Source organism: Malurus melanocephalus, unplaced genomic scaffold (genome assembly GCF_030028575.1).
Source record: "Malurus melanocephalus ecotype Western Australia unplaced genomic scaffold, MMel_1.1 scaffold_75, whole genome shotgun sequence".
Classification (NCBI taxonomy): Eukaryota; Metazoa; Chordata; class Aves; order Passeriformes; family Maluridae; genus Malurus; species Malurus melanocephalus.
In genome coordinates this window covers 1490448-1502924 of record NW_026623307.1, presented here as the reverse complement: position 1 = coordinate 1502924, position 12477 = coordinate 1490448, and the positions used below count along the sequence as shown (strand labels likewise).

General features: G+C 63.8%; 3 protein-coding genes across 3 annotated transcripts; 1 reads left to right on the top strand and 2 right to left on the bottom strand.

The window, feature by feature from the left end:
- Window positions 1-249: 249 nt before the first annotated feature.
- On the bottom strand, window positions 250-3257 carry ALG3 (ALG3 alpha-1,3- mannosyltransferase). Its single transcript, XM_057367130.1, has 9 exons — window positions 3069-3257; window positions 2606-2705; window positions 2373-2520; window positions 2057-2217; window positions 1807-1927; window positions 1355-1560; window positions 1042-1118; window positions 732-876; window positions 250-629 (listed from the first exon to the last, which is right to left on the bottom strand). Exons 1-9 carry the CDS (start codon window positions 3217-3219, stop codon window positions 440-442), a joined length of 1299 nt encoding a protein of 432 aa, XP_057223113.1. The 5' UTR covers window positions 3220-3257; the 3' UTR covers window positions 250-439.
- On the top strand, window positions 3193-8966 carry EEF1AKMT4 (EEF1A lysine methyltransferase 4). The gene is made up of 3 exons (XM_057367131.1): window positions 3193-3506; window positions 4391-4674; window positions 7015-8966. The coding sequence occupies exons 1-3, from the start codon at window positions 3335-3337 to the stop codon at window positions 7315-7317; spliced, it is 759 nt and encodes a 252-aa protein (XP_057223114.1). The 5' UTR covers window positions 3193-3334; the 3' UTR covers window positions 7318-8966.
- Window positions 8967-9027: 61 nt separating this feature from the next.
- CAMK2N2 (calcium/calmodulin dependent protein kinase II inhibitor 2) lies at window positions 9028-12477 on the bottom strand. The gene is made up of 2 exons (XM_057367132.1): window positions 12231-12477; window positions 9028-9692 (listed from the first exon to the last, which is right to left on the bottom strand). Exons 1-2 carry the CDS (start codon window positions 12397-12399, stop codon window positions 9622-9624), a joined length of 240 nt encoding a protein of 79 aa, XP_057223115.1. The 5' UTR covers window positions 12400-12477; the 3' UTR covers window positions 9028-9621.

The following is a 12477-nucleotide window of genomic DNA, read 5'->3' as shown; positions in this document are numbered from 1 at the left end:
CCCAGCCACCTCTGGTGGGAGGGAGCAGACAGGGCAATAGGAAAAGCTGTGCTGGAGGCATTCCTGGGCTACATCAAAGCAACTGAAACCTTGTGGCAAAGCAGTTTTGCAGATCCTCTGTTTTAACATCACCCAGAGGCTGTTGCCCAGCCCTGGGCACCCCTCTCCCAGGGTTGGGAAGTGATAGTGCCCATGGCTCCAGAAGCTGCTTTGCCTTCCCCCATGTGGGGCAAGTCCAGGGACAGCTGTTCTGACAYCATCACAGCACAAGGATTTTGGGGAAGGGCACACAAAGCCCCCTTTATTCAGCAAGTCCTGCCTTTCGAGGATCCCCATGCCTGCCCCCTTTGCACAGTTCCAGGGCTCATGGCCCTCTTGGGATTTCCTGTGGGCAGCTTGGGAGTCAAGTTAGAAAAGAGCAGGCCAACCATCCCCACTCTCACTGGGCTTTCTTGGATATGGCTGTGGGTTTCCTGCTYGGTGGAGGGGTGTGTGACACTGGTGAGGGGGCTGTGCCGTACCACAGCTGGAGCAGGATGAGCCCATGGCAGATGTGCAGGGACAGGGAACTGCAGACTGTGGAGGGATAGGTGTTCCAGCAGAGCTCGATCACGCCCAGCAGCAGCACCCTGTAGGGGGAGAAAGCTGGGGGTCAGCATGGGGGCCYCACACCAGGCCCCTGGCTCCCAGACCCCAGCAGATGGGTGCTCCCCCTCCTTGGCAGCACGTACTTGGGCATGTGGGCGAGCTTGGTGGTTGGGGTACACCAGAGTAAGTAGGGCAGYGTGTGGAAATACCAGACGTAAAACTGGTAGTGCAGGGAGCGGCTGCAGCAGACACCCAGGAAGTTGGAGGAGAAGAGGATGAAGACAATCCATGCACTGGCATTAAGGGGGCAAACCTGCGAGGCTGGAGGTGTGATCCCACAACAGCTCCCCAAGTGTCCAGCACAGCTCCTTGCCCCTGGAACCTAACCAAGRTCCTTCCTGCCCTGCCCTGCCTTCCCCCTCTCTCCTTGCTGCCCACCCTGCCAAAGGATATTGTTGGCGGTCAAGTGAGGGGATGCGGGTTTCCTTTTGGCAGGATCCTTCAGCAGAGTCAGGATGTTCTCTTTGGAACTGAGGGGAAAGCACAAACATGGATCTTAGCTCCTGAACGTTTCTCCCACCCCAACTTTGCCCTGTGAGCCACAGTGCTTGGGCAGTACAGCCCCCAAAAGAGAACAGTAACTCCCCTCCAACTCACACCTGCAGTCCCAGGACAGCAGCACTGCAGGGGCAGGGGAGTCACGGGTCTGCATCCTGCACATGGGGGCTGGCAGGGACCAGCACCCACRGGGAACCCCAGGTCTCACCTGTGCCACCGGTGCAGTGCAAAGAGCCCCAGGCCAGCCAGGTGAGCCAGGAGCAGAGCAGCATGGAAAACTCGATTCTGGAAAATCTCTTCTGGGAGGAAGCGCCAGTTCACCGTCCACTTGAACTGGAACTGGCGGCCCAGGTCAAAGGAGCGGGTCAGGTACCCCACGGGGTTCACCAGCAGGAAGGGCAGCCCCAGAACCACCTGCCGGGGACACAGCAGCACCATCACCCTACACCAGGGTCACTGTCACCCCAGACACCTCCTGAGAGCCCCAGTATCACGTGGGGTCACAGGGACAGTCAGCCAAAGAGCAAAGGGCTATTAATTGGATTATTTATCAACACCCAGCTTGCTGCGAGGGGCCACAGATGCTGGTGCCACTGTCCCCACCCTGGCAGGGAGCTCCACTGCTCCCTGCTCCTGCAGCCAGTGCAAGCAGGGACCCACCTGAAGCAGGGCACAGATGCAGAGCTTGGGGATACAGCCCAGGAGACCGAACCGTTGCAGGAGGAGGAAGAGGAGTCCAGGGGCGAAGAGCAGGATGTTCATCTTCACAGACACAGCCAGGCTGAGCAGGAAGCTGCGTTACCACTGTGGAGCCCACACAGGAGCCCAGGCAGCCCCTGAGCAGCCTCCTCCAGGGGCAGAGCTGGCTCGTACACCCAGCACCCCACGGGGAGCAGCCCCAGCCCCTCACCTGAAGAGGAGGCAGCCCCAGGACCAGCGCTCCTCCAGGAAGAGGTTGATGGCGAGGAAGAGGATGGCCATGGCCACAGGATCATTAAAGAGGCGCAGGACAAAGATGGAGTGGATGCGGTACGAGGCGCAGCACATGAAGAAGAAAACATACGGGGGGACCTTGCGGGGGACAGAGACACACGAGGGTTATCAGCAGCCTGTCCTGCAGTCCCTGGTGACACGGAGCCCCTCCAGACCTCAGTCCTGACCCTGTGACCCGGGGTGCGGGCTCAGCAGAGCAGGGGCGCTGCCGGGCCTCAGGGTACTCAGGGTACCTTGTTGGTTCGGCAGTAGATGCGGAAGACGAGGAGCAGGTTGAGGAGGTAGAGGCCGGCGAACAGGTACTGCGCCAGGCGGATGTCGGAGCCGCGGCCCGTGGCATGGTAGAGCCCCAGGAAGATGTAAACGAAGCCGGCGGGGTAACTGCGGGGACACGGCAGTGAGCGGCCGGGCCCTGCGGCCCCTCGGGAGCCGCCGGTGACGGAGGCTGGGTGTCCCTGTCACTCACACCAGCGGCCCGGTGTCACCCTTGAGCTGCGTGTAGTCCAGAGTGCCATTGGCGAAACCCTCCACCTCCTGCATGTAGGCCTTCCAGTCGATCTCGGTGTCTGCGGGACGGCGGGGTCAGCTGGGGCTCGGAGGGCACTGCAGAGGCTGTGGGGGCTTCTGAACCTCCAAACCCGCCGGTCTGTGCCATCCTGCCGTGCTGCCAGCCAGGCCACCTGCGGGACCCGCGGCCCCATCCCGCCCCTGCCGGCCCCATGCCCTGCCCGGGGATGCTGTSACCCGAGGGGCCGGGGCAGCTCTGTCCCCCTGCCCGCCGAATCCCCGCCCCCACGCTGCCCCAGACGAGCCTCTCCATCACCGCCCGCCCCGGGGCCGAGCTGTCCCTGCCCCCGGACCGCCCCGCGCCGTSCCGGACCGGCCCCGCCATGCCCGGGGGCAGCGCCGGGCCGCGCCCCGCCACTCACAGGGAACCCTGCGGATGACCCAGAGGTTGACGCCGCCCTCGGCGAGGCAGAGGCAGGCGGCCACCAGCGGGGTGTAGCGGGGCTCCAGCAGCGCCGCCCGCCGCTCCCGCCATGCCCGCCGCAGCGCCGCCGCCCCCCGTCCCGCCGCCATGCCGCTCCGTGTTTCTGCCCGGAGCGCTTAGCGCGGCGCACCCGGCCGGACCGGAAGCCGCACGTGGCGGCGCGGGCGGCACGTGGCGCCCGGTGCTCCCGCCCCGCTCGCGGGCATGGACCGGCGGCGCGCGCCCCCCGCCCCCCCGCAGTACGGGCGGCGCCGGTTCTGGGACGCGCTGTACCGCCGGGAGGGCGCCGACACCCGCGAGTGGCTCGGGGGGCTCTCCCGGTTCCTCCCGCAGCTGGAGCCCGAGCTGCGCCCCGGTGACCGCATCCTCGTCCTCGGTACGTGCCCCGTGCCCGGCGTGCCCGGTGGAGGGCGGGCGGGCGGGGCTCGGGGTCCCGCCGGTGGATGCGCTGACATTAGCCGCCAGGGGGCGGTGTGGCACCGGGCCGCTGCTGGGAGCGGCGCCCGGTTCGGCCCGGTCCGGCGGGGTGGCCCCGGTGCCGGTGGCGCGGGAGGGCAGAGGGGCGGTATAACCGCCCCGTAATCCCACCTGCGGTCTGATCTGCCGCCGGGCCGGCGGGATTAGGCGGGTGTAATCACCGATCCTGTTAGCGGATCAGCCGCTGCCAGCTGCGCTTAATAGCCCCCAAATCCGCCCCCCTCCCCGGGATCCCCCTCGGCCCCCCCGGTGAGCGGCCGAGCCCCGGCGGAGCGGCTCCGAGGGGAGGGCATGGGAGAGGGGCTCTCCCCGTGTCCAGCTGAGGCAGGAGTTGTTCCATCCTTCTCTCCATCCATCCTGACTAAACCCCCCCGCCTAAAGTTTAACCCCTAAAAGGTTTAACTCTCCCTGGTTAAACTCTTCCCTGATTTTCCACTGGAGCTATCCAGCAGGCTCTTGGGGACCACGGCCATCTCCTGCCCCACAGCACTTCGGGAGGGAGGACTGGGGATGCCCCCTGTCCCTTTCCTGCCTTCAGCCTCCCCATGCATCCCACCCCAAGATGGGAGGATCAGGTGTGCAGGGCTGCCCCAGGACAGAAGCCCAAAGCACCCGCCTTGCAGGACAGGGGTCATTAACARCTCGCCCAACACTCACTAACTGGCATCAAAGCGGTGACCTGCCCCTCTCCAGCCGTCCCAGCCCCCCCTCCCCTGGGCCAGAGGAACAGAGTTGGGGTGCCAGCACCCCACCCGAGCCCTGTGTGAGCTGTGCCCCACACAGGCTGCGGCAACAGCGCCCTGAGCCACGACCTGCACGAGCGGGGCTACACCGACGTCACCAGCATCGACTTCTCCCCCGCCTGCATCGCGGCCATGCGCGCCCGCTACGCCCACTGCCCCGGCCTGCGCTGGGCCGTCATGGACATCCGCGCCCTCGCCTTCCCCGACGCCTCCTTCGACGTGGTGCTGGAGAAGGGCACCCTCGATGTGCTCATGGTGAACGAAACCGACCCCTGGGAGGTCTCGCCCCAGGCAGCAGCTGCGATGCGCCGGGTGCTGGCAGAGGTACGGGGTGGGGAGAGCTGAGCAGGGGGGCAGAGGATGGACCCCATCCCTGTTTGGGGTAGGGGAAGGTGCAGAGTGCCTCCTCACCACCCTGCTTCCCTCTGGGTGCCCCAGACAGGGTTTCTGTTCTCCCAGCCGGTGCTGCAAGGGGGCACTGGGGGGCTCCCAGCACTCCTGGGGGTGGGACACCCCCTCTTAGAGCCCATCATCTCCTCCCCAGGGAGGTGGATGGAGCAGGATGTGTCCCTGGGTCTTGCTGCGGGACTGGATGACCTCTCTCTTTATTTGCATCTTAAATATGAAGAGGTGGCAGGAAAAGTGGGCCCCATCCTGGTGTGGGTGGCTGTAGGGGATCTAGGGGGACACGCCGAGATAGCCCTGCCTGCCCAGGGCAAGGTGGTGACCGTGGGGCTGTGACAGCTCTTGTCCCCCCCCACCCCCCGCCCTATCTTCGATCACCTTCGAGCCGGAGTCCCCATCATCTGGTCTGGTGTTGCCATGGCAACTCCCATCAGCATCGACAGGGCCATGGCGTTGCCACGGGGACAGGCGATGCCTCGGGGCCGTTAATTGGCGGTGGCGGGGCCGGATTGAACCTGTCCCGGTGCAGGGGCGCAGGTCCTGGCAGCCTCTCCCACCCCACAGGAATAACTGCCAGGATAATTAATTGCTGCKCCTCCCGGGCACCCTGGGGTGCAGCACGGGGCGCTGGAAGGGTGCTGGTGGCTGTTGACAGTGCTCTCGATCCTCTGTTGCCTCGCTGAGCCCGTGAGGGAGTGCAACCCCCGGCAAGGCAGTGGGGCTTTGCTCGCTGTCGGTGCCCTGCCCTCCTTGCCAGCGCTCCTGCCTGTCCTTGTCATTTTGCCAAACGGCAGGGATTTAATTTTCCCTTTTTTTTTTTTTCCCTTTTTAATCCTCTGCTCAATCCCTGCCCTCCCCCAGCATCACTGGGTACCAGCCTCCTCCCGCGGCCAGCCCTGTCCTCAACCCCAGGGGGATTCTCTGGGTGTTCCCACTTGCTCATTGCTTTGGGGGTCCCTTCAGAGGGGTCTGGTCTCTCCCTTCCCCCTTTCATCGGGGGATTCACAGCCTCTGCCTTGCTCTCCCTGGGGGGATGTAAGGTCCTGMAAACCCACCCTGGCTGTGGGGACMCCCCAGGGACACCCTGTCCCAGCGAACTGGGGACAGCGGGTGTGGCGGGAGCGGGAAGGGGCCCCCCCTCGCCCCCCGCTCCAGCTGACGGATGGGAAGGTTTCCTGCGCTCGTCTCTAAGCAACGGCCATTATTGCTCTATTAACGAGGGATGGGATGCGGACATGCGGGATGCCTTGCTCAGTTCCAGCCGGAGATCCCTGCCTGCCCCCAGCTCTGGGGACCCCCTTCCTGCCCGTAGCTCAGGAAGCTGTGGGGTCTTCCCAGGACAGAYTTTCAGCCACTTAGCAGGAGGGATACTCAGCTAGGTTCTCTAGAGAGAGATGCAGGGACCTGCGTTCCCCTTTTCCTGGCCRAAACCAGCAAGGTTTGGTTCAAAAGCCCCCGCCGCAGCAGGGGAGGACACACGGGCTGATTGTCCCCTCCACTGGCCCCAGCCAGAGCTCCCCAGCTGGAGCTTCCAAGCAGATTAAACAGAGCTTGGGAAACCCCCCAGTTGGCCCCCAGCCCTGTCCCCTGCAGCGGTGACTCTGCCCTTGCYGGGGGGGCCTGGGGCTGTCCCCGCCTGGGGCAGGGTGCCGGGGAGGGGGCTGGAYGCCCGCCCGCCCCAGGCACTGCCTTTGCATGCTAAGCACGCGGGCGCTGGCCGTAAAAGCCTTTTGACATTGGATAAAGCCAAGCAAGAAAATTGATGTTCTTTTCCATCCTGTTAGCGGGGCTTAATTCCAGCAGGGAGAAAATGGTGATTAAAAGGGTTGAGCCTTTTCCCATCAAACACCCCCCGCATCCCCCTCGCATTCTGGGTGTTGGTGGTGGGGTACTGCTGGGTGGTCCTGCACTCTGCTTGGTGGGGCTCTGTGCTCAGAAGGGTAAAGCTTTTCCCCATGCCAGGGTTGGGTTTCCGTGCCATCTGCTGTGGGAATGAAGAGTTCTGGGGTGCAGGGAGAGGTGGGGCAGGGGGGGCCCTGTTCCTGTTTGCCACTAGGCAATTATTGGTGTTCTGGGGACAGGTCAGAACCAGGGTGTGTGTCTCTTGGGGGGTCAAGGTTAGGACAAGAGATTTAGGGATGTGATGGGAAAGGCTGCGAGGGGTCTTTGGCAGATGGTGAGGGGTTCTCTGGGAACGGTGCCAAAGTACTGAAGCTCACTGTGTTCCCCCACCCCGTCCTGGGGGTTCTCCCGAYGCAGGTGAGCCGGGTGCTGCGCCCAGGGGGCTGCTTCATCTCCATCACCTTCGCCCAGCCCCACTTCCGCAAGCCCCACTATGCCCAGGAGGCCTTTGGCTGGTCCCTGCGCCACGCCGCCTGCGGGGACGGGGACGCCGGTGCCTTCCACTATTTCCTGTACGTCATGCGCAAGGGGCAGCCCCTGGACCCCCGAGATGTGGCCCTGGGGCACCGACTGCACCGGCCACCGCCGGCCCCTGCCGCACCACCGCCCCCTGCCCCCCCAGACGACGATGAGGACTATCTCCTTGCCATCCAGCTGTGACCCAGGAGGCTTTGCCAACCTCCCCACACCCAATAAAGCCTTAAAATGCTCCATCCTCACAGGTGGGGGATAGGGAACCGTGCATCCCTCTGCAAGCTGCCCAGTGATGTGAGTMTGGGAGGAAAGAGGGGGATTCATGGCCTGCCTTGGTGATTCTGTGCCCCCTCCCTGGCCTTTCCTCGCTGAGCTGGAGAGCAGCCAGGACTCCAGGCTTTGCAGCCAGTAATGAAACCAAATCGGGTTTAATTTCACCCATCCATCTTGCGGGGAGTGGCTCCCTGCCCCCCATCCCTTCCCCTYRGCACAGGCAGCCRGGCTGAGAGCAGAATGGGGATGCAGGCACTGGGTATGGAGGGCAGGACCAGGGGTGCCCTCTGCTCCACCCCATTCCCCCCCATCCTACACCAGGACCCCTGCCCCAGCCTCCCTGGCCATGGGGGTTTGCAAGGACACCGTGTAATTGTCACCCCTGGCCAGGCAGCGAGGGATCCAGGCTGGGATGTGCCAGCACGGGGCCGGGAGTGCCATAGGGCAGGAAGGGCAGCACATCTGCCTCTGTGCCTGTCCAGCCCCACTCCTGGCTGTGCTGACAAGCCCAGTGTGCCACACATACTTGGCCCATGTTCCCCCGTGCCTGGGGCCAGCAGTGTGGTGACACACGAGTGCCAGGGTGGATGACAGGCATGCCACCGTGTGCTGGCAGCACCGGCTGCACCTGGGAGCTGGTGTGGCGGGTGCATGGGTTCTGGTGTCAGTGTCCCCAGGGCTCTTTGGGCACCAGCTCCCTTTGGGGTGTGCAGAGGGGACCCCTCCTGGGYGGGACGGCGGTGACACCACAGAGGCGCGAGCTGCTGGCTTGCTATTTCAGGCGAAAGGCATAAGTGGGTCAGCCAGTGGCTCCCCCTGCACTGGGAGCCCGTGAAGGGCTCCGGGGTCAGTCCCCACCCTGGCCGTGCCACCCCATCCCACAGGCACCCCAAAAACCAGCTGACGCGAGGAAGGGACAGAAAGGAGCAGGCGGCTGCCGGCTTCACCTGGGTACATGAATGTATTTTATTCATTGCATTTTGTTCACCAGTACAGTGAAAAATGGCATTTAAATTTACAATGGATCATTCGTTGAACATCATGACACAAGTATCTTTTTTTTTCTTTTTTTTTTTTGTTTTTTTCTCAGTTTTTTTTTTTTTTTTTTTTTTTTTTTTTTTTTTTTTTTTTTTTTTTTTTTTTTTTGCGTCGTTGTCTCCATAAATGCCACTCGTAGGTTATTGAAAAAGATGACAAGTTTCTCATGCACATCAGAACCCCCCGAGAAGCTTCTTAAAAAATAAAATTAAATTAAAGTACAAAATTAAAAACAACGACTCAGGCCGGTCCCTGCCCTCCCCACTGTCCCCTGGCACCACCACCCTCAAGCGAGGGGCAGGGCTGGGACACCCCCCCGGCACCCGCAGCTGGCCCCGGTGGGCTCTGYCCCGGTGCTGCCGGGAGGGAACTGCAGCAGCCGCTGATGCTGCCAAACCCTCGGTGCTCCTGCTGCCTGCGTGTGGGGGGTCGGGCCAGGGGTCCCTTCTCCCCTCCCTCCTCCTTTGGCTTTCCTCGTGCTCCCTCCATCACTCTTGCCCCCCCTTTAATTCTTCCCCTCGTTTTTTTCTTCTTTTTTTATCTTTTTTTTTCTTATGGAAAAAAATAAGAACCTTTTTTTGTTGGTTGGTTGGCTGGTTGGTTGGTTGGTTGGTTGGTTGTTTTCGTTTGTTTTCTCGATGCAGTTACTTCGACATCTCAACGTCAGCAGATCGTTTTTAACAAAGATTCGGATATAAAAATACAAATATGAGGAGTTTCTGTTTAAAAAGAAGCGTGCCGGAGTGGTGGGGCTGACTCTCGGCCCCCGGGCCGGCCGCCCGGGCCACCAAGCTCATGCAAAAAACGATGGAGCAAAAAATGTCTCTGGACAGCAGCGCTCCCCCCCGCTCTTGGGGCCGGGTCACCCCGAAATTCGGGGACCCTCCGCCAAGGAGGATGGGGGGGATGCGCCGCGGAGCAGGGGGCTGGGCCCCTTCCCCGGGGAGGGGGGTCTTCGCCCAGGGTGGGGGGCTCGGCGGGTTGTCCCGGCCCCGGGGGAGGCGGAGGGGTAAAGTGCATGGCTCGGGGGGGGGGTGGTGGTGGCTGCAGGGCCCCCCCCCGGGCCGGGGAGGGGGGCAGCGGGCATGGCCTCCCCCTCCTCATCGGCGGTCCAGCCAGCATGCGGGGCGGCGGGCTGGAGCTGGGCTCGGCCGGCGGGTCCTGGCGGCGGGTCCCGGCTTACACCCCCGGCGGCGACTTCTCCGTCATGCCCTTGAGCACTTCGTCTATCCGGTCATCCTCGATCACCACTGCGGGGACAGGCGGGGGGACGCGTGGGCGAGGGGACGCGRCAGCCTCTGCCCCTCTAGCCCGGCTCTCACCCCGCTCGGGCTCCAGGTGTGCCCCCCAGGTGCTGGGCAGCGGGACTAAGGGGGTTCGGGTGGGTGCTACCGCGATGAAGGGTGGGGATCATCCCCCTGCCCGCCCCGGGTAGGGGCAGCATCCCCTCCGCAGCCAGCCGGCTGCCTCCGGATGGGTGATTAGGGAAGGGGGGGGCAGGAATAGACCAGGAAGGACCCCCCCTCCTCTCTGCGGCAGGCGCTGATGAGAGCAACAGGACTGGAATGGGTAATGACCCAGCGGGGGGAGCACCGCCGGCTCGGCGGGGGTGGCAGCCAGACCCCTGTCAGCATCACCCGCTGCGCAGGACACCCACCCTCACCAYCGGCACCGCGGGTGGGGGAGCCAGACAGCCCCCCACCAGCATGGCGGGCTGCACGAACCCCCATCGGCATCACCATGGGGGGCTGGACAGCCCCCCATCACTATCGCCTTCCAGAGAGAGCCCCCCCCTCAGCATCACCCACCGGGGAGCCCCCACGCCACCATCAGCACCCGTGGGAGGCTGGACAGACCCCATTGGCATCACCAGGGAGCTACAAACACACCTTCCCCCCACCCCACAACATGACCAGGGCACGCTCCCCTCACCAATATCGCTCCGGGGGATGGAGGAAAGACCCCCCACCCCAAYATCACTACCGGGGTGGTCAGTAATCCCCCCCATCACCACCCTGGGGGTGGATTAACCTGACCCCCTCACCCCMTCGTCACCAGAATCACTGGCAGAGCAGATGGACCCCCCAACACCACTGAGGGAGAACCATCCCCACATCACCCCCGGGGGGATGCCRGATCCAGCCTCCACCACTGCAAAAGGGGGCAGTGGAGCAGGCASCGGTTCACCCTCTGTGGGGTTGGGGTGTATTTGTGCTGGGGGGGAGCTCTTCCCCCCCACCCTTGTCCCTGCAACTCAAGGAGGGGTATTTGCCTATGGAGAACCCTCAAGCGGGTGGGATGGGGGCTGCAGGAAAAGCGGAGGCCATTTTTGAGGGTCCCCAAGGCATTGGGGAAGATCAGTGGTGACAAAACAGGGTGCAGGTAGGAGAGGGGGACAGTTATTTGCATCCTGATGGAAGCAGGGGAGATGCTGATCGGGGTCTCTGCGGTGGTGGTAAGGTAGAGGGGGGCAGGACACAGGTTCATGGGGTCCTGGGGGGACATTGGTGGTGGGGGATTTGCTGATCAGCATGGCCAGAGGCTGCTGCTGGGGGTCTCTGCGGCAGGCAGGAATGTGAAGGGAGAGAGGTTTAGGGGCCCAGGGGGGCTGTTCCTGGTGATGCTGGGGCAGAGATTTGTTTATAGGGAATGAGAGGGGGCAGTCCCAGGGGTGCTGAGGAGCAGTTCGGGGGTATCCCAGGGGCACTCACGGAGGTGCCGGGGCACAGTCCCATGGGCAGCCCCAGGGATGCTGCAGGGTAATCCCAGAGGTATTCCCGGGATGAGGCGGGGGCTGTTGCAGGGCAGCACCGTGGGAACAGCGCAGGTGTCTGGAGCAGACGATGGGGGGGGCCGTGGTTTTGGGGGCGGGTGTCAGTCACAGAGCTGGGGAGTCTCAGGGTTGCCGGGGGACACTGCTGGAGCTAATGTAGGGCAGAGACCGAGATTCTGGGGATAGTGGGGTAGCAACGCTGGGGATGCTGTGGGGCAGTGCCAGGGGTGGCAGGGGACAGTGCTGGGGATGCAAGGCAGAGCTGGGAGTCACAGAGATGCTGGGGCGCAGTGCTGAGGATGTGAGAGCCACTAYTGGGGGACCGGAGATGCTGTGGGGCAGTGCTGGGGATATTGAAGGGCAGAGATAGGGGTTGCCATGGGGCAGAACAGGGAATACAAGGACAGAATCGTGAGTCTGGGGATGTCGTGGGGTGATATTGGGGACGCCAAGGATGCACTGCCCAGTGCCGGGAATGCCGAGGAAAAAAGGGCAGAATCGTGAATCCTGGAGATGCTATGGGATGGCGCTGGAGATGCAAGGGCCAGTGCCGGGGATGCCGGGGGGCAGAGCCAGGGATGCTGCAGGGCAGAGCCAGGGATGCTGCAGGGCAGCAGAACCGGGAATTCCAGGGCAGAGCAGGGGATTCCAGGGCAGAGCCGGCAATGCAAGGACAGATGCGGGGGTCCCGGGRATGCCGTGGGGCAGCGTCAGGGATGCAGGAGGCGGTGCCGGGGATGTTGCAGGACAGATGTGGGAGTTCCGAGGATTCCATGGGGCAGTGCCGGGGATGAAGGAGTCAGCACCGGGGATAAAAGGACAGATCCGGGGGTCTCGGGGATGCYGTGGGGCAGCGCCGGGGACGCAGGAGTCAGTCGGGAACGCCGGGGATCTGCAGGGCAGATCCGAGGGTCCCGGGACAAACCCGGGGATGCTGAAGGGCAGATGCGGGGGTCCCGGGGATGCCGCGGGGCTGAGGCGGGGTCGGGGGGACAGAGGTGGGGGTCGGCGGTACCTCTCTTGGCGCGGCCGATCTGTCCCAGCTTGGGGGGCCGCTTGCCCTGGTTGCCCCCGAAGAAGGCGTTGGTGTCCTGCAGGCGGCAGCTGAAGGGCAGCTCCCCCGCCTCGGGCTCGGCGCCGTAGCGGCCCACCTTGTCCTCGCCGTAGGGCAGCACCTGCGACATGGCGGGGCCGAGCGGGCCGAGCCGCGCCGCGCCGAGCCGGGAGCCGGTCTGCGGCGGCGGCGGCGGCGGCGGGGAGGA